This window comes from Dipodomys merriami, unplaced genomic scaffold (assembly GCF_024711535.1).
Source record: "Dipodomys merriami isolate MVZ:Mamm:240054 unplaced genomic scaffold, mDipMer1.0.p SCAF_11, whole genome shotgun sequence".
Classification (NCBI taxonomy): Eukaryota; Metazoa; Chordata; class Mammalia; order Rodentia; family Heteromyidae; genus Dipodomys; species Dipodomys merriami.
Genome location: NW_027202382.1, coordinates 13,375,743 through 13,396,790, shown reverse-complemented (window position 1 = coordinate 13,396,790; position 21,048 = coordinate 13,375,743). Strand labels below are relative to the sequence as shown.

General features: G+C 43.6%; 2 protein-coding genes across 2 annotated transcripts in view; one reads left to right on the top strand and one right to left on the bottom strand.

Annotated features, from left to right (window-relative positions):
* Positions 1 to 4,176, bottom strand: part of Chmp5 (charged multivesicular body protein 5) — a 12,599-nt gene extending 8,423 nt beyond the window's left edge. The window contains exons 1-3 of the mRNA XM_070008698.1: positions 3,910 to 4,176; positions 2,682 to 2,786; positions 1,142 to 1,188 (exon numbers count right to left, since the gene is read on the bottom strand). Of these exons, the coding sequence (XP_069864799.1) occupies positions 1,142 to 1,188; positions 2,682 to 2,786; positions 3,910 to 3,978 (221 nt within the window). The 5' untranslated portion in view covers positions 3,979 to 4,176. The remainder of the gene's footprint in view (positions 1 to 1,141; positions 1,189 to 2,681; positions 2,787 to 3,909) is intronic.
* On the top strand, positions 4,066 to 21,048 carry Bag1 (BAG cochaperone 1). Its single transcript, XM_070007417.1, has 8 exons — positions 4,066 to 4,115; positions 4,208 to 5,217; positions 8,159 to 8,287; positions 9,475 to 9,557; positions 11,933 to 12,046; positions 18,112 to 18,219; positions 19,043 to 19,105; positions 19,851 to 21,048. Exons 1-8 carry the CDS (start codon positions 4,066 to 4,068, stop codon positions 19,938 to 19,940), a joined length of 1,647 nt encoding a protein of 548 aa, XP_069863518.1. The 3' UTR covers positions 19,941 to 21,048.

The window sequence follows — 21,048 nt, the reverse complement described above, 5'->3', positions numbered from 1 at the left end:
GCATTTAAAGCCAACCTGGGCAGGAGAATCTGTAAGGCTCTGATCTCTAACTACAAAAATAAAATCCAGAGGTGGTGGTATGACTCAAGTGGCAGAGTAGTAGCCTTGAGCAAAAAAAGCTGGAAATGTGCCTCAAGTGGTAGAGTATTAGGCCTTGAACAAAAAAAATCTCAGGGACAACACCCAAGCCTTAATTTCAAGACCTAGGCCTGGCATTACACAGAAATGCACACAAAAAATCCATTATGGTTAAGAGAAAATATTCAGCATGTCTAATTGTACAAATAAAACCAAAAAGAGCATACAATAAGCCTGCCAGGTTTGCATAGTTAATACACATGGCTTTGACCAAGAGTGGTTAAAAAAAAAAAGTCAAAATAAACAATTAGCTGTGTGCCAGTGGTTCACACTTATAGTTCTAGCTACCCTGGAGGCTGAGATCTGAGGATTGTGGTTCAAAGCCAACCTAGGGAGGAAAGAATCTATGAGACTCTCATCTCCAATTAACTACTCAGAAAAAGCCAGAAGTGGTGCTGTAGCTCAAGTGGTAGAGCACTAGCTTTGAGTATAAAGAAGCTTAGGGACAGCACCCAGGCCCTAAATTCAAGACCCAGGACCCGGCAAAAAAACAAAACAAAAACAAAAAACAACAGAATAATTTCCTGCACATATATTATACAGCTCAGCTGATGCAGAGAAATCCTAAGTCAAAACCACCTTATCATTTCCCCACCTTTTTGTAAAAACATGTTTTTCAAATGGTGCCCCCAAAGCAAATTTTAAGTGAAGTGAAATTTTTAGATGGTTGAAAGACAATATATCACTGGATGGCATTATGGGAAATATGAATTAAGCATTCAAAGTATAGTACTGAAATTTGCACATATTGAGGATATATAGTAGTCTCCTTGGAACCATATAGTCAAGGGATAACAAGGGTCTATTTTATGACCTAAGTAATGGAGAACCAAACCCTATGGACCTGACCCGCTCAAAGTACTAGTCATTAAAATAAAAATTTTGAAAATTTGTAATTCAATCAAGAACATTTAGAAAATGGTATGAAACCCAGGTAAAATGGAAGACTTTTTTCCTTTTTATTAAAACTGCTATAGAGAAGGAGATCATGCATATAACTTACATTCGCTTTTGCTTTAAAACCCGCAGGGCTTTCTGCTTGACCATATTCTGAGGAGAAAAACATATTTATATAGTAAAAGAAATCATCCATATCCTCAGATTCACATACATCTCTTCTTCAAAGGAATAGACAGGAATAGTGGCTCCTGGATTTTGTTCCCTTCCTAAGTACAGATATCACTAATGTGTAGTTTTGTCTGTTTTTGCAACCCACATAACACCATCCTTAACTACTTTCCCTTTTCCTAATGCTTGCATATCCAATTACCTTAGCAGAGTCCCCAGTTGAACACGCACTGTCAATCCAAACCTAACAAGCACAAACTCCTTTATTCTATCTCACCTTGGAAACAACTAACAATGACCCCACCAACCCCTCACTTCTGAAGCTAAAACACTTTTATATCACCAGGCACTGGTGGTTCATATCTGTAATCCTAGCTACTCAGAAGGCTGAGATCTGAGGATCGTGGTTTGTAGTCAGTCAGGGCAGGAAGGTCCAGGGGACTCTTATCTCCAATTAACCACCAAAAAGACAGAAGTGGAGCCCTGGCTCAAGTGATAAAGTACCAGCCTTGAGTAAAAAAGCTAAGAGATATAGCACCCAGTCCCTGAGTTCAAGCCCCAGCACTGGCACAAACAAAATGGCAATAATAATAATAAAAAATCAACTAAGATGGCTGGGAAAATCCTTTCGTCTTAACTGGTCCATATGTGATTTTGTCTCCTCCGATGAGGGAAGGAAAACAGATATTATTACCTCACAGACTATAATAGCTGACATTATTGAGTACTACTATGGTCTAGACATGCTTTTCAGGTCACATAAATTGCCTTATTTAATCTTCAAACTTCTAAGCATATATCATACCCCTTATATAGAAGGAAAAACCAAGGTTCTCCAATACCCTGGCTTATAGTGGTTAATAAGAGAGCTGGAAAAAACAAGGTAGCTCTATATTCACAGTCTGCACCTAAACATAGCTTTCTATATTCCTATTTAGTTAAATATAGGTGACTTTATCACTGCTAGCCAGTAGTGACAGTAATAGAACATTGGCCCCATAGGTCTAAATCAATAATTCTTTCCAGCATGCCCCTCTTTAACTAGTCGAATTATCTATCTAACCTAACCAGCTTGGTAACTCCGTAAATCTAAGCAGGACCCAGCCCTTTTCTCCAGAGTGCCACCTTCCCAGTAGAATGTACTAATTCCTATGTACATGCTTCAGGACATGTGATTGACATCCTCTCTCCACAAGATCAAACCTCAATTTCCCTCCAATACTGTCCAAATATACTGTCCCTCAAATACACCACCTCAAAAGACATCAAATAGTAACATCTCTACACAACACCTAATAATATTTTAAAGAATCTAGCTTCAAACTCCATCTGTGAAGCATACACCCTCATGTTTCCTCTACCAGACTGAGCATCTCTTCACTATACTTTACCAGTCTCTACCACTCAGCCTTATTTCACAGGTGCTCAAATGAGGCTGTTGCAGTACTTTCTACAACAGTAGCTGCCTATCTTACCTTGGCAGGACCCTCTCTCATCTTCTTGATTTGATCCTTATACTTCACTAGCTCAGCATCCAGCCGGGAAATCTTTTTATCAATGGATTCTGCTCTGCTATCCACCTTGGGGAAAAATACCAAATGCAAATCAAAAATAGTGACTGCGATATACTCACACGAGAAGGGGACAGGAGAGGAAGGAATTGATGGAAGCAAAGCAAGGAAAGTATATGAGGAAAGTGGGAAACTGATTCAGGTAGAGGTGTGTGTGTGTGTGTGTGTGTGTGTGTGTGTTTGTGTGTGTGTGTGTGTGTGTAGATTTCCAGTCAGAAACACTTTTTGTAAACCATATTCCATCTCCAGGTTTCTGATACCCGAAGTCCCCCCTCAAGTGTTGGGGTAGAAAAACAATTTGAGAATCACTGGATTGAGATTTCCCTTGGTGATGAGTCAGGCCGTCGATTCAACAAAGAGGCATAGGAAATAAGCCTGTGTCTAGTGAAGACATAGGCTAAGATTTTTTTCTGGGCGTCAATAGTGGGGCTTGAACTAAGGGCCTAGGCCTGTCCCTGAGCTCTTTTGCTCAAGGCTAGCATTCTACAACTTGAGCTTTTGGTTTTCTGGTGGTTAACTGGAAACAAGAGTCTCACGGCTGGCTTCCCTGGCTGGCTTGGAACATGATCCTCTGATCTCAGCCTCCTGAGTAGCTGGGATTACAGGCGTGAGCCACCAGCGCCCAGCTAGGCTAAGACTATTTCAAATGCCATTCCCTAGTTGGAAGGGGGGTGCTAATCTCAGAGACCAAGGTTCTGAATTGTTTCGGAGATTCAGATCGAAAAAAAAGTACACATGCATTAACCCAGTATATCACAGAAAGAGCCCTGACACGGGCAATGGATGAGAGATGAAAAAAAGGGTAAAAAGAAAATGTCGGACTAGATGAATTAGGGAGAGCGTCTAGGCCTAGGGTAGGCTGGAGGAGGCGAGGCTGAGGAGTAGTAGCCTGGGCAATGAGCATCAGTGTGGGTGGGGTGCGAAGCAGTGATGAGGCTAGGAGGGGGATCCCTGGTTTGTGGCGTCAGGAATGACTTAGAAAACAGGGATGAAGCGAGGAGATGGAGAAGGCCGAGGTTTTAAAGAGCCGGGAAGTAGGACTGGAGTGAAAGAGTGGGAGCCGGGGACAGGGGATGGGCGGGGTCAGGAGCATGGAAGCGTTGAGGCTAGTTATTCATGGTCAGGTGCCCACCGTGCCAATGCAGTCAGTCAGGCTGGGTGGCGGAGCCTTGGGTTTCGCTTTCCCGAAGAATCGGTTCATCTTGAGCAGCCGACAAGAAACCCAAACACTGGAGAAAAATCCCAAAGCGGAAGTAGAGTCACTGCCGCTCCGGCTTCCGGCCCCTCCATGCGCAAGCGCACTGGGCTCGCTCTAGTTTCCTCATCCTTCTTTGCCGGGTTTTCAGCTCCGCCTTCCGGGAGAAACTGGCGCAAGGCACTGGGAGGGGCAGAAAGAGGGTCTGACGAAGGCGGGGCCTTGGCGGCGGCAGAGTGAATTCAGATGAGCGAGGCGGGGCCCTGGCTAAGTGGGTGGGGCCTGAAGGAGGACTTGGCGGATTGGGCGGGGCCGGAGAGAGGGCAACGCGGGGGGCGGGGCCAGTTGGCAAGGGCGGGGCCAGGAAGTCGCCCCCCAGGATTGCCGGGCGCTCAGCTGCCATCGCTGAGCGGTCAACAAGCGCGGGCCTGGCGGAGCGGGGCGGCGCGCGGAGGCCGCGAGGCGACCGGGAGCGGCTGGGCCCCCGGCGGCGCGGTCCTCGGTCTGGCCGGGAGTCGCGCCAGTCGGAACGCCCAGGCGAGCGCCGCCAGCCTCCCTCTCAGCGTCCCTCCTTGCGGAGTGCAACCAGCGGGCATGAGCGATCCACCAGAGGCTCCGCCACCGGCTCCGGTAGGCCGCGGGTAAAGAAGAAAGGCCGTCCTCGCTCGACCCGGAGCGAGAAGGGGACCCGGCGCAAAGAGACGACCCAGGCCGACGAGGCGGCCCAGGGCAAGCAGGCAACCCGGGGCAAGCAGGCGTCCCGGAGCAAGGACAAGGAGGTGACCACGGCGGAGGAGGTGGCCGGGACCAAGGAGGCGGCCGCGACCAAGGAGGTGGCCGCGACCAAGGAGGTGGCCGAGACTGAGGAAGTAGCCGGGATCGAGGAGCTGCCCAAAGCTGAGGAGGTGGCCCGGGTCGAGGAGGTGGCCCGGATCAGAGAAGTGGTCCGGACCAGAGAGGTACCCCGAACCAGAGAGGTGCCGCGGACGAGAGAGGTGCCCCGGGCCCGACAGCTGATCTACACGGCGGAAGTGATCCTGCCCGCCGATGTGCCCCAGACCGCGCAGCTGACCCAGGCCCCGGAGGTGACCCAGGCCACGGTGGTGACCCAGCCCGAGGAGGTAACCCAGCCCTGGGAATTGACCACCGCCAAGTTGACCCGGAGTGAGTACATGATTCCAATCGAGGTGGCGACCCAGACCGAGGACATGGCAGCAAGCGGGCTCAACGTGACCGTCACCCACAGTGAGCGCCGGGTGGCCGGGGGGGGGGCTTGAAGTGGGGTTCTGAACTTGGCAAGCGTGAAGCATAGATTCTTGACTGTGTCGGTGGGGGCTGGATTTTTTTTGGGGGGGGGGCTGGATTTTTTGTGGGACTTCTGTGAGCACACCTTTCCTTGTGCTTGGTGTGTTTTGCATCTGGTTATTTGTTGTATTGTCCATGTTGGAGCATATCTGAATATCGTGAGTCTAGTTGTGTGGGTGTATGTGCCTGCCCAGTTGTTGTGGGTCTTAGTGTCACGCTTGTTTGGGGCCATGTTATGTATAACTGCTGAGTGTCCGCACACCTACTTGTGTGATGAGACTAAACTTTGGTAGGCTGTTCTTACTGCCTTTTCTTGTATTGATATGGTGACTTATCTTCTGTTTGTGTGCCACGCGTTCAAGCATTACACTCAGGGCAACCTCCTTAGGGTTGACACAAAACTAAACAGAATCAGTACACTTTACCCCCTTGACCTCATGGAGCTGTTGGGAGGCATCAAGGCTTGGTGTCATTTGCTGGACACAGACAGACTACCTCCTAAAGGTCACCTACCTGGAAAAGAGTTGGTACCTTCCAAACAATATTTTTTGTTTTCATTTGTATTTGCTAAGCATCACCCATGGTGTGCCCCGTGGGAAAGATTTGAAGGAAAACAGTTCATTGATGATTACTCAGGGAAGACCAGTCCACCAGGCCACGGGAGGCAAAGCATATGATGAAAAGTAGGGTTTTGGAATGAGCTGGATCTAACGTCAAATTTTGACTTTATCAATTGAGTCTCTACAGGCAAGTCTTTATTTTACTTTTGTGGGGTTTGAACTCAGGGTCACCAGAACCCTGCCCCCAGCCTAGTAGGCAAATCTTAATTAGGCTGAACTAACTACTAATTATCTTTTTAAAAATTATACAGTGAAGGATTTCATTGTTACATATGCTTACAATATTTTCCAGCCTTACTCCCTCTATCACTTTCCTTCCTCCCTTATCAAAACAATTTCAACAGGCTTCATTACTCTGTTTTCATAGTTGAAAACAATCTATTTCCACCACATTCATCCTCTTGTTAGCACTACCCATTTCGACCAGTACATCCCCACCCCTCATTCCCCCACTCCCTACTCATACTCCTTACTTCCTCTACAGCTCTCACCCACATTCCCACAGAGCCTATTTCTTTCTTTCTTCATCCTTCCATCCCCCAGTTCGTTGGAGTTTTTTTGTTTTGTTTTGTTTTGTTTTCATATATAGTTACCATGTCTGTCTGTCTGTCTTTTTTTTTTTTTTGGTCAGTTTTGGGGCTTTAACTCTGGGTCTGGATCTTAAGGACTTTCCTGCTGGGGCTGGCTTTGAACCTCAATCCTCAGATCTCAGCTACTGAGTACCTAGGATTACAGGCATGGGCCACTGGCGCCTGGCTTTACCATGTATTTACAAATTATCCACACTTATTTTTCTTCTTTGCTTCTCCATGTATATATATCATTGTGTATATGTATGTATGTGTGTGTGTGTGTGTGAGTGTGTGTGTGTGAGTGTGTGTGTGTGTGTGTGTATATATATATATGCAAATATATATGCTCATGAAATCCAAGGTCTAGAGTTTACATATAAGTGAAAACAACAGCATTTTGATTGTTTGAGCTTAATTTGCCTTACTCAGTATGTTTCCTCCAATTGCATGTATTTTCTTGCAAATACATGATTTCTTTTTTCTTCTTTTGGAGGAAGTTATGAATTTATATTAAATTAAAATGTAGATTTCCCTGAAGCCCTGCCACCCTCATTTTTCTTTGTCTGTGTAATATTCCACAGCACATCTTCTTTAGCCATTCATGCATTGTTGGTTATCTCAGATAATTCTATTTTTGCATTTTACTATCTATTGTGAGCAATGCTGCAATAAACATAGATGTGCAGGTTCTTTCTGGTATATTAATTTACTCTCCTTCAGATACATGTCTGATAGTGGTAAGGTGGAATCCTAAGGAAAGTCTTTTTTTTTTTTTGGTTGGTTGGTTGTGGGGCTTGCACTCAGGGCCTGGGTGCTGACCCTGAGCCTCTTGTGCTCAAGGCTAGTGCTCTACCCTTTGAGCCACAGTGCCACTTCTGGTTTATGAAGGGCTAATAGGAGATAAGAGTCTCACAGAGACTGTTCTGCTTGGGCTGGCTTCAAACTGTGATCCCTGGTAGCTAGGATTACAGGCATGAGCCATCAGCACTGCTGGAAGGTTTTTTTTTTTTTTTTTTTTTTTTTTTACTTTTTCTTTGGACAACCTTCTTACTGATTTCCATGTGGTTGTACTAGTTTACATTCCCACCAGCAGTATATGAAGGTTCCTTTTTCCTCTGCATCTCACCAGCATTTGTTGTTATTTTCTTGATGGATGTCCTTCTGATTGGGGTGCAGTGGAATCTTAGTGTGGTTTTTCTTTGCATTCAAGTGTTTATTGGCCATTTGTATTTTTTCTGAGAACTACTTGTTCAGTTTGCTTGCCTATTTATTAATTGGATTATTCTCTTCTGTTCACATTTTTGAGTTCTTTGTGTATTCTGGATATTAATATTTTATTTATTGAATACTGAACTCACTGATTATTAATGAAATGGGGAATAATAGTATCTGCTTTATGAGAGTTCTGGGAAATAAATAAGATAGTTCATGAAATTAGACTATTATAACCTCTCCTGCTGAAGTGTTTAAAATGTTAGCAACCATTAGAATAGTTCTTATAATAATGGAAACAAAATCCTTGAGCAAGTTACCAAAGGAAAGGTAGACCTAGGCAGATGGAGGCAAGCACTTTGGAGTTGGTATCAGATGAGCTGGGCCTTGAAGCCTGGTTAAAATATAATAAAGCATCAACCTGTATTGGTTTCTGTGAAAGAGTTATCTTCATTAAATCATTTTCTCTCTCCCTAGGCAATGAGAAGCACGATCTTTATGTTACCCCGCAGCAGGGAAGCCTTGAACCAGTTGTCCAAGACCTGGCCCAGGTTGTTGAAGAGGCCACAGGTGTTCCACAGCCTTTTCAGAAGCTTATATTTAAGGGTAAGTATTTCTCTCTCTCAGCTTTGACCCTGTGGTTAGTGCTTACCCATACCTAATCGTAACTCTCAGATTTCAAATTGGAACCATTTTAGTTTTGTTCATTTATTCTTTTAGCAAAAGTTTTATTAAGGATTTACTATGTACTGTAAGACTTCAGACATCTGAACAAGTGCCAGATTTGAAGTGACATAAAGATGGCAGAAATCTGACCATTTGCTTCATTAAACCAAATTTATAGGGGCCTGGTTCTAAAGGTCCACTAGGCAATGCTTATTAGTGCTAGAACCTACCTCCTCTCCACCCCTGTTCTCTGCCCTCCCACTAGGCACCCATTATTCTGACCTGCTAGATTTATCTCATTGGGTGACAGTCATTATCAGGAACTTAGTAATAGGAAGCATTTTTGTTTATATTTCACAATACAACTCCTTTTTTCTTGTTGAAACATTTCTAAATTACACAAGTAATGGAATTTGACATTTCAAGTCTGGACATGATTGTGTACCCCTGTATCCCAGGCACTCTAGAGACTAACTCAAATTTCATGCAAAACTAGGCAATATAGTGAGTCCCTATCTCAAAAGCAAAAAACAAACAAAAAGCAATCAAGGTGTGGCAGGTTTAGGTTTATGATCTCAACTACTTTGGAGGCCGAGATTGTAAGGATTGCAGTTTGAGGCCAGCCTGGGAAAAACATTAGTGAGTTTTCACATCTCAATCAATAAGCTAGGTGTGGCGGTACAAGCCTGTCATCTCAGCCGCAGGCTTGAGGATCTTGTTATATGGCCAATCTAGCAGAAAAACTTGAGAGATATCTGAAAAATAAAGCTAAAAGGGCTGGGGACATGATTAAAATAGTAGATCATCTGCCTTTCAAGCATGAAGTCCTGAGTTTAAACACCAGTACTACCAAAAGAAAGAAATAAACATTTCCTAAAATGGTTATACAAATTTATGCTCTTTTCATTAATGATTACAATTATACATTTGCTAAGGTCTGCTCTCACCTTCCCTCCCTCTCTACCTCCCTTTTCTCTTTCTCTTCCCTCCCTTTTTCCTCCCTCCCATCTTCCTTACCTCTCCTTTCTCCTCCTCTTCCTCCTTCCTCCCTTCCTCTCGCTCTCTCTCAAGTCAATTTCAGTGTTATGCAGTTGCTATAACTTGACATAGTTTTCTCCTCTTTGCAGGGAAATCTTTGAAGGAAATGGGCTCACCTTTGTCAGCACTTGGAATACAAAATGGTTGCCGGGTTATGTTAATTGGGGAAAAGGTAAATCACATTTTCTACCAGTATTGGTCAGAATCAAGTGACTAAAGTCTTTTACATTCACTTCCATTTAGAGGACCAAGTTTGACTTGCGTGTGTGTGTGTGTGTGTGTGTGTGTGTGTGTGTGTGTGTGTGTGTGTGTGTGTGTGTGTGTGTGTGTAAGTGTGTAAGAGAGAGAGAGAGAGAATCTTTAACTCTGCTTAGGTACTCGAGCTTTTTTGTTGAAGGCTTTTTGCTGGTTAATTGAAGAGTTTCATAGCAAGTGTGGGCTGTCTTTGAACAGTGATCCTGAAATCTCAGCCTTTTGAGTATTTTTTTTGCCAATTGTGGGGCTTGAACTCTGGACCTAGGTGCTGTTCCTGAATCTCAGCCTTTTGAGTAGCAAGGATTACATGGTATCCAACAACAGGCCTTTTTTATACAATTTGATTGAATTATCAGGTTTTTTGTCCTGATTTTTATACCTTCTTGAACCTATTGATTTAGTATTTGGGCTTTTGCTGTAGGAATTAGGGGCAGTATCACTATCTTAACATGGCTTTTGATTGTCAGGGTGATTAAAATGGTGCCTGGAACAGGCACTCCTTATTTGGAGTGGAATTTGCAAGAGTTTTTTGGTTAAAATGAACATGTAGATATTAAAAATAAGACTCACGCTGGGTGCCAGTGGCTCATGCCTGTAATCATAGCTGAACTCTGAGGATCACATTTCAAAGCCAGCATGGGTAGGAAAGTCTGTGAGACTTTGATCTCCAATAACTACAAAAAAAACCCAGCAATAGAGATGTGGCTCCAATGCAAGGGGATTGCAATTTGAAGCCATCTCAGTAAGAATAGTCTGTTATTCTACCTTCAGAACAAGCAACAACAAGCAAATCTGAAGGCATGGTTGAAGTGGTAAAGTGCTAGCCAAGCAAACAAGCAAAGAAAATTCAAGGCCTTGAGCTATAAACCTGATACCAGAAAGCAACAATAATAACAACAACAACAAAACCCAACCAAACTGAGTTGGGGAAAGTCATCTGGTGGCAGTTGAGGCAGTGGCCCCCTGAGGTGATGAGAGAGGGCTATGGCCAGCTCTTCACTGATACAGTGGAATTTTTTTTTTTTTTTTTTTGTGGGCCGTGGGGCCTGAACTCTGGGCCTGGGCGCTGTCCCAGGCTAGCGCTCTGCCACTTGAGCCACAGCGCCACTTTGGGCTTCTTCTGCTTATGTGTGGCTGAGGAATCGAACCCAGGGCTTCACACATGCAAGGCAAGCACTCTACCACTGAGCCACCTTCCCAGCACATGACACAGTGGAATTTTTGAACATATGAAGTTGCCTTGAGGTGACTAAGTAGAGATATGACAGAGATTAGCAAAATGGAACCAAACAAATCCAATCTAGACTTGGAACTACCAGGAGATTGGAGCTTAGCTTGATTTGGCCACAAAGAGGCATGAATAATTGGGAATGGTATACAAACCAGGAAGCTACTGGCCTTGGCTACCAGTTGTTCAGGTGAAAGAAAGGTAAATATTCTAAATCTCATGGGATGGGGTGTGACTCAAGTGATTAGAGTGCCTCCCTATTAAGTATGAGGCCCTGAATTCAAACTTCAGTACTGTTCTCTTTTTCTTCCCATCAAAAACACATGGGTTGAATCTTTAAAAAAAATGTTTGGACCTCCAGTTGGAACTGTCTCTGAATTCAAGTCTGTTCTATCTCATTTGGGTTGTATGACCTTAGGTCACTTTACTATATTAAGTCTCAGTTTCATCATCTGTAAGCAATACAGGTAACATGCTTAAGATAGTGCCTGACATGTAAGGCTAATAAACAATAATCATCATCACTTTTATTGTTATATATCATTATTATTGTCATATTAAATAGGACAACATTTAGGAATTCCATTTAAAGGAATAGTTGTATTGGGCATGTCTATAATTCCAGCTGAGGTTGAAATGTGAAAGGAATGAAAATTTGAACAAGGCCAACCTGGACTACATAGTGAGATCCTGTCTCAGAAAAATTAAACCAAACCAAAACTAAAACAACATCAAAACCAAGGAATAGTTAAATTCAGTCTGTGGCCTTCAGTCTGGCTGTTGATCAGCGCACAGCTGAAGTTAGATTTGCTTCATTTTCTCAACCCAAGTTGTTAGTATACATAGTAGACTATTTCCCTAACATCTTTCTTCTCTATAGACTAGAATCTTTATAGCTATAAAACCTCTTTGTATAATCCTTTGACTTGCTTTCTAAGAAGCAGGAGAGTTAAGTCCATTCTTCCTAGGTGAATTGTTTAACACAATTTTGGTCATAGTCTCAATAGAGGCCAAATAGTTACAGTTCTTGGTGACTATTGGCTTCATTTTATTTTTCTTTTTAGAATAACCCAGAAGAAAAGGCTGAACTAAAGAAGTTGAAACATTTGGAGAAATCTGTGGCGAAGATAGCTTTCCACCTGGAAGAGTTGAATAAAGAATTTACTGGAATCCAGCAGGTAAAACTTCCTTCATGAACTTTGACTTTCCACTGCCTGTAAGAATTTTGTGGATATGATGTTTGGTTATGTTGGCAGGCTCTGTAGTCAGACTCCCTCAGTTAGGATTCTGACTCCACCTTTCTCTGTTTTTCTTTTTAATGCTGTGCTGGAGATATCATCCAGGACATTTTACCATTGCAAGCAACATCCTCAGCCCGTTACCCTTTCTCTTATTATGGTCAAGTTTATCTTTGTCTCCTAGTCTACCAAAAAGAATAATAGTGTCTCCCTGTAAGGACTGCTATGAGAGTTTTTTCTAAGGACATTGTCAGTCAGCATCCATTTATGTTCATAGTGGATACCTACATGTTAGGATCATGTGTGAACAGGTGGACTTCACACAGTCCAAGTATGATTTTTTTTTTTTTTTTTTTGGTCGGTCGTGGGGCTTGAACTCTGGGCCTGGGCGCTGTCCCTCAGCTCTTCAGCTCAAGGCGAGTGCTCTACCACTTGAGCTACAGCGCCACTTCCGGTTTTCTGGTGGTTTACTGGAGATAGGAGTCTCACGGTCTCTCCTGCCCGGGCTGGCTTTGAACCGAGATCCTCAGATCTCAGCCTCCTGAGTAGCTAGGATTACAGGCGTGAGCCACCAGCGCCCAGCCAAGTATGATTTTTAGCAAGCCAAAAAATAAATAAATAAAATTGTTTTTCAGTGCTTGGAGTTGAACCTTGGACCTAGAGTATGGTAGGCAAGTGTTTCACATAGATCTACAACCCTAGCCCAGTGAAGAACATTTTGTTGATTCATAGAAGAGTCCAGGTTTAGTTTGATCTTGGTAACATGGGAATTATTCTATTTAATTCTTATTAGAGATGAAAACCAGTAAAGATTAGGAATAGCCCAAGACCAACTATTTCCCCTTTCATTTTATAACACTATTGAGTATATCTTTGTGCTTTAATTTTTTTTTTTTTTTTTTTTGGGTCCGGTCGTGGGGCTTGAACTCTGGGGCTGGGCGCTGTCCCTCAGCTCTTCAGCTCAAGGCTAGCGCTCTACCACTGGAGCCACAGCGCCACTTCCGGCCTTTTTTTTTTCTTTTTGCTTATGTGGTGCTGAGGAATCGAACCCAGGGCCTCATGCATGCAAGGCAAGTGCTCTACCACTGAGCCACCTTCCCAGTCCTTTGTGCTTTAATTATAAGAGTAATGAATGTATAGGCTGGGCATGTGGCTCACACCTATAATCCTAGCTACTTGAAAGGTGGAGATTAAGATTATGATTGGAGAACCGCCTAGGCAAAAAAGATGGAGTTAGCAAGACTCGCTTTTCAGCTGTGTATGGTAGTATGCATTTATCATTCCAGCTACACAGGAAGTGTAAATAGGAAGATGGTGTTTAGCCCATCTTGGGCAAAAATGCTCTTTACTATTTGGGATAGGTAAAGACCCTATTCTGCTGGGTGCCAGTGGCTCATGCCTAGCTACTCAGGAGACTGAGATCTGAGAACTAAGGCTTGAAGCTAGACCAGGCAATAAATCTGAGAGACTATTATCTCCAGTTAACTAAATTGGAAGTTGTGTGGCTCAAGTGGTAGAGCACTAGCCTTGAGCAAAAAAGCCAAGCAAGAGTATGAGGCTGTGAGTTCAAGTCCCAGTACTCCTCTTCCCTCCAAAAAAAAGACTATTCTAACAATAAAGCAAAAAGGACTAGGAGTTATGATTGAAGTGATAGAGCACTCACCTACCTGCCCAGCAAATGGAAGGCCCTGAGCTAATCCTTCAATACCAGAAAAATAATAAATAGTAATAATATGTAATGGTAGTATGAAAGTTTTAAAAACATGTATAGATACTAATACAGAAAATAAAAATGACTTATAAAAAGCACCATCCAGTATCTCGCTGTTAGGATTCAAGCCCAGACCTTGAGACCTTAATGTCTGTGCTTTTAATATCTGTCTCTTAATGATGAAAGTCTGAAATATATTTTCATTTTTAACTCATATGCTGTTATGTGTACTTTGTAAATTGTTCTTTTATTAGCCAGCAAATTGAACAATTTCTATGTCATTGAGAATGTGTGTATGTATGTGGTGTGTGTGTGTGTGTGTGTGTGTGTGTGTGTGTGTGTGTGTGTGTGTGTGTGTGTGTGTGTGTGTGTGTGTGTGTGTGTGTGTGTGTGTGTGTGTGTGTGTGTGTGTGTGTGTGTGTGTGTGTGTGTGTGTGTGTGTGTGTCAGACCTGGGGCTTAAACTAAGGGCTGTCCCTGAGCTTTTTTTTGCTCAAGGCTAGCAGCTCCACTTTCAGCCTTTTGGGGTTAATTGGCAATAAGAGTTTTGCAGATTTTTTTTACTGCTGTCGTTGCTGGTCATTAGTTAAGGCAATGTGAATGAACAACCAGAAAGTTTAATAGTAAAAGCAAGCATTGCTTCCCATTTATGCCTGTGCTATGAGTTATGATAAGTATCTGTGTGTGCGTGTGTGCGCGCATGCACGCGCACACACACACACGCACGCACGCATTTTTTTTTGCCAGTCCCAAGGCTTGAACTCAGGGCCTGAGCACTGCCCCTGAGCTTCTTTTTCCTCAAGACTAACAACTCTGCCACTTGAGTCATAGAGTCATAGTGCCACTTCTGGCTTTTTCTGTTAATGTGGTACTAAGAAATCAAACCCAGGGCTTCATGTATGCTAGGCAAACACTACCACTAAGCCACATTCCTAGCCAAATATCTGCATATATTCCCTTTTTTTCTCACAGTAACCTCTCTGGGTGTAGGTATCATAATCTCTTATATAAAAATGAGGTTGCTGAAGCATGGGTAACTTACATAACTTGATCATCATCCACGATGTTCCTTAGATCTCAACCTCCTTGAGTGACTATGATTATAGGTGTGAGTCACTGGTGCCTGTCTGAAAATATATTTTTCAAGTAGTAGAGTGCCATCTCTGAACAAGAAAGCTGAGCATAAGAGTGAGAAGCCCTAGGGGCTGGGAAGGTGGCTCAGTGGTAGAGCGCTTGCCATGCATGCCTGAAGCCCTGGGTTCGATTCCTCAACACCACATAAGCAAAAAGAAAAAAGCCGGAAGTGGCGCTGTGGCTGAAGTGGTAGAGCGCTAGTCTTTGTCACCCAGTCTTTTTTTCAATAGTGCTGGGAACCAAACCAAGGGTCATGAGCATGCTAGGCAAGAGCTCTGCCACTGATCTACATTCCTAGTCCTTGTACTTTTGTTGTTGTTTTGAGATAATTGTCTCACTGTGTAGTACCCAGACTGACCTTGAACTCCTGATCCTCTTAGCCTCTCCAGTACTGAGATTGCAGGTGGGCAATACTACATTTAGATGAGCCCCTTTTCACTTTGAATTGGCACCACTTGGCCATGCCTACTATCTTGGAGCCTTTTGTTTTGGTACTGATCCTGGGGCTTGAACTCAGGGCCTGGATGCTATCTCTGAGCTTTTTTGCTTAGGGCTGGCACTCTACTATTTGAGCCACAGCTCCACCTCCTTTTTTTTGGGGGGGGGTGATTAGTTGGAGATAAGAGTCTTATGGACTTCTCTGCCTGCCTGACTCCAAACCTCAATCCTTAGATCTCAGCCTCCTGAGTAGCTAGGACTATAGATGTGAGCCACTGGTACCCAGTTGGAAGCCCCTCTTTGGAGACAGGGTCTTCCAATATTGTCCAGGCTGGCCTGAAACTCAAGGTCCTCCTACATTTACTTCCCAAATGCTAGGGATATACATGTCTGCTATTGTGCCTTGCTAGCCTAATAAAAATATTTTATGATTATATGTAATGCTTCTTTGAATGTTCTTGAAAATAGATCCTTTAAAAAACTTTTTTGGTAGAATTGACTTAGAATCACCAGATACTGTTGGATGTTTTTGCTATATGTAGTCAAATATGCGTATATAACACTCAGCTGTGATAAACATCTTCAGAGTTCCTCTTTGTTTGTTTGTTGTCTTGGTGCTAAGGATCAGATGAGCTCAAGGCTTTGCATATTTTGGCTTTCTAAACCTTTTTTTTTTCTATTGAGATTTGAACACAGAGTCTCTTGCCTACTTGGCTTTTTCACTCACAACTGGCACTCTACCACTTGAGCCAGCTTTGTGTGTGTGTGTGTGTGTGTGTGTGTGTGTGTGTGTGTGTGTGTGTGTGTGTGTGTGTGTGTGTGTGTGTGTGTGTGTGTGTGTGTGTGTGTGTGTGTGTGTGTGTGTGTGTGTGTGTGTGTGTGTGTGTTTCAGTCCAGCTCTTTTTTTTTTTTTTTTTTTTGGGTCCGGTCATGGGGCCTGAACTCTGGGCCTGGGCGCTGTCCCTCAGCTCTTCAGCTCAAGGCTAACGCTCTACCACTCGAGCCACAGCGCCACTTCCGGTTTTTTCTGTTTATGTGGTGCTGAGGAATTGAACCCAGGGCCTCAGGCATGCAAGGCAAGCGTTCTACCACTGAGCCACCTTCCCAGCCCCTAGGGCTTCTCACTCTTAGGCTCAGCTTTCTTGTTCAGAGATGGCACTCAATTACTTGAGCCATGCTTCCAAACCTCAGCCAGCTTTTTGCTGGTTATTTTGGAGATAAAGTCATATGGACTTTGTGCATGGGCTGGCGTTGAACTTCGATCCTCTTAATCTTAGACTCCAGAGTAACTAGGATTGCAGGCTTGAGCAGCTGGTATGCAGCTGCTTTCTAACACATGCCATCAGTTGGCTGGTCATTAATGAAGGCAATGTGAATGAACAAGAAGAAAATTTAATAGTAAGTGAGCACTGCTGCTCATTTATTAGCATATGTCTATGCTATGAGTTAAGTATCTACATACCTTTTTCTTCACAGTAACCTCTCTGGGTGTAGGTATCATAGTCTCTTCTATAAAGATGAGGTTGCTGAGGCTTGGATAGCTTAAGTAACTTGTTCAAGAGCAAAAGTAGTAAGTGAAAGTCAAGCCCAGATCTGTCAGAACTAAAGCCTTTTTTTTCTTTTTTTTTTGTCTGTTGTAGGTCTTGAACTCTGGGCCTGGGCACTGTCCCTTGGTTCTTTAGCTCAAGGCCAGCGCTCCTTTTTTCTTTTTAAATGGTGTTAAAGATCAAACCCAGGAGTTGGGCACTGGTGCACATGCCTGTAATCCTAGCTACTCAGGAGGCTGAAATCTGAAGATCTCGGTTTAAAGCCAGCCTGGGCAGGAAAGTCTGTGAGACTTTTCTGTTGTTGTTGTTGTTGGTCATAGGGCTTGAACTCTGGGTGTAAGCGCTGTCCCTCAGCTCTTCAGCTCAAGGCTAGTACTCTACCACTTGAGCTATAGCACCACTTCTGGTTTTCTGGTGGTTTATTGGAGATGAGTGTCACAGACTTTCCTGCCCAGGCTGGCTTTGAACCTCGATCCTCAGATGTCAGCCTCCTCTGAGTAGCTAGGATTATAGGCATGAGCCACCCTCATCCGGCCATGAGACTTTTTTGGGGGGTCTGGTCGTGGGGCCTGAACTCTGGACCTGGGCGCTGTCCCTCAGCTCTTCAGCTCAAGGCTAGCGCTCTACCACTTGAGCCACAGTGCCACTTCCGGCTTTTTTCTTTTTTGCTTATGTGGTGCTGAGGAATTGAACCCAGGGCCTCAGGCATGCAAGGCAAGCACTCTACCACTGAGCCACCTTCCCAGCCCCCGCCGTGAGACTCTTATCTCCAGTTAACCACTAGAAAACCAGAAGATCGAACCCAGGACCTCACACTTGCTAGGTCAAACACTCTGCCGCTGTGCTACATTTCCCTAGCTTCTGCTCTTAATACTTATTTCTTGTGTACAGGTATATACTTGGGACTAGGGGCTTCACTGGAGCCAGGCCTGAGGAAACATTTGAATGGCCAGGAGATCATGTGAGAGAATAGCCTGTAGCCTGGTAGAATTCTTTGATTGGTCTAAGGCCAGCCTTTCCCTTCATCTTAAGAGATAAAGTTATAGGTCTGAGTAGTATCTTGGCTTCTTAGGGCTGAAGTGAACTAAGTTTTTTGGTTACTTTCTCAGTACTAGGGTGTGCAATTTTCCTTCAGCCTCAAGGAATGCTTGTAATAATGCATTATTTCCCCCACAGGGTTTTCTGGCTAAGGATTTACAAGCCGAAGCTCTCTGTAAACTTGATAGGAGAGTAAAGGGCACAATTGAGCAGTTTATGAGGATCTTGGAGGAGATTGACACAATGGTAAGTAAATTTTCAGCTCAGACGATCTAGTTCCTTATGACAGTATTTCAGTCAGTGTCACTCAGTAACATATGCCTGTTGCCTGAGCACACCCATCACTTGAGTATGTCGTGTTGGGTCCTAGGTGAATACACAGACACTAAGATGGTTCCTGATCTCTAGGCATTCATAGTCCACCAACCTAGGGTTTTTGTCACATACTAATGGATGCTTTCAACATTTGTAGTCATGAAGGTAGGAAGTGGACCATAATTTCATGTTCAAAGAAACACAAGACTCATTTTACTTAGATAATTGGTTATTCCTCTGCACTCATTTTCTTTGTAGAATTCAACCAGAATTCTTGTGTGACTATTGAATCATAGACCCTGGATTCTCTTTTGCAAATGGCAGTAATGATATCTCTAACCTGATGCCTGATGCTTCTTTCTTGAGGGTGAAGTGCTTTGGGTTTGGGCTTCTATGGAATGGGGCATGGTGGTTAAAAAAAAAAAATGAGGAAGTACTTTTCCTGGCATGGTAAGCTCATGATCTGGCCAGGACATAGTATCCATACCTAGGAAACAGCAGGAAAAAAAAACACCAAAAAACAAAGTCTGTGTTCTGGAGTAGTTTTATGGTTCAGATATGGAGAACAGATGCTTTCATAGGGATGAAAGCTATGAAAATGTCCATGTTGGACCCAGAGCTGGAGAAATGATTCCTGAAAATGACTGTCACATTCATATTGGTGACCTGTGATTTGCTTGGTGTATGGAATATGTTTTCAAAGTGCATCTTCTGTTTATCACTAAAGATTATGTGTCAACTTTTTCTTCCATAGATCCTACCAGAAAATTTTAAAGACAGTAGGTTAAAAAGGAAAGGCTTGGTGAAAAAGGTTCAGGTGAGTTGTATAGTAGCATACCACAAACTATAATATTATTAATGTATTGGTGTGTGTTTATCTGTTCAAAGTAGAGTAGTGTAGAAATATGATCATTAGCATAGCCTGGCTTTTTTGTTATTCCTTATCTGAATTAACCCAGAGTATCAGAGAAGAGCCCATTTCATTTCTCTCTATTAGAATTTAATCTATCTAGGAAAGACATTTATTGGAGAGCAGCTAGGGTTAGAACATTACACAGTTTTAGAAGGCTTAGTTCATATGTGTAGCGCCACCTTCATTTGAGTAGTAGCACAGTCCTAGCTATGAGGCAAGGTGCCACTGTCTGTACTACCTTTTAGGGAGTTATAAGCCCAGGGACTGGTCAGAAACTCAAGGGGCTGGGAAGGTGACTCAGTGGTAGAGTGCTTGCCTTGCATGCATGAAGCCCTGGGTTCAATTCCTCAGCACTACATAAGTAGAAAAAAACGGAAGTGGCATTATGGTTCAAGTGGCAGAGCACTAACCTTGAGCTGAAGAGCTGAGGGACAGCGCCCAGGCCCAGAGTTCAGGCCCCACAACCGACAAAAAAAAAGAAAAAAGAAACTCTAGCCTCATGCTTCCTTTTCACATGTCCCCTTATGTTGGAGTCCAGGCTGGGTGCCCATTTCCATCTATGTACAGTTTACCACAATCAGCAAAGCTTATGTGGGCAGTGATTTACTAGCCCTTGGATAGCTCTCACTGCCTTCTGTGTATCTTTTAGGCATTCCTAGCTGAGTGTGACACGGTGGAGCAGAACATCTGCCAGGAGACCGAACGGCTACAGTCTACAAACTTGGCCCTTGCTGAGTGAGGTACAGTGGAGAAAGGCTGTACTGTTCTGAATTGCAGCACCACCGCTCTGGAACAGAAGTTGCCTATTTTCTCCAGGGCTGCCAGAGTCATCTAGTCAATTGCCAATTTTCCTACTCCTACACGGGTTCTCAATGAAAATGTACTGTCTTTGCAATCTAAAGTAGAGTTGCTTGTCTGTTTTCTCATTTTGTGTCCGGGTGGCTGTACAATCCAGCAGCTGCCTTTTCTAGACTTGCCCTCCTCGCCCATGTTTTATCAGTTTTTTTGATAGGTGCTTTGTTTGGGCTGATGAGAAGTTTTGGGGTTTCTTTTGTTGCCAGTCCTGAGGCTTGAACTCAGGGCCTGTGCACTGTCCCTGAGCTTCTTTTGCACAAGGCTAGCACTTTACCACTTGAGCCATAGCTCAACTTTTTTTAATAGTTTAGTGGAAATAAGAGTCTCACAGACTTTGCTGCCAGGGATAAATTCAAACTGTGATCCTCAGCTCTCAGCCTCCTGAGTAACTAGGGTTACAAGTGTGAGCCACCAGCATCCAGCTTGATGAGAGTTCTTGTCTTGAAATAGTACCAGGCTTTTAAGGCATCCTGGTCTCAGCATGTAAGAAGGGCTTTCTTGACCTGGTAATCCCAGAGTCCCAGGATTGTTAGTAGGTTGCATCCAATTAGGAAAGTTGGGTTTGTCACATAGGCAATCCACAGTCCTTTGTTGTGAGGTTTTACGGAACATCTGACTGGACTGATGACTGAAACACCCTATCCTCACATCCCAGTATCCCTTGCTTAGCCACAAGTCTTTGAGATATCTTCCTCTCAGGCTATTCCTGAGGGAAAGCCTTGTCCATGAAAAAAATCTTCAGAATGTCAAGAGAGTAGTGCCTACTGAGTCTCTGCTTGATACCAGTTCAGAACAATGAGTAGGAAGGGCAAAGAGGAGAAGCCAGAATGAGTAAAGTAGATAGAGATTAAGTCAACCAGAAACTTCTCAAGAGTGCCATCATCCTTCAAGGGTGTTTCTTTTAATTCTTTTGTGATCGATGCTTCCTTTGTGGCTGTTCCTGTCCATATGTGTACTTACTCCCACTGCAATAAAATCAGTTTGTGTGTCCA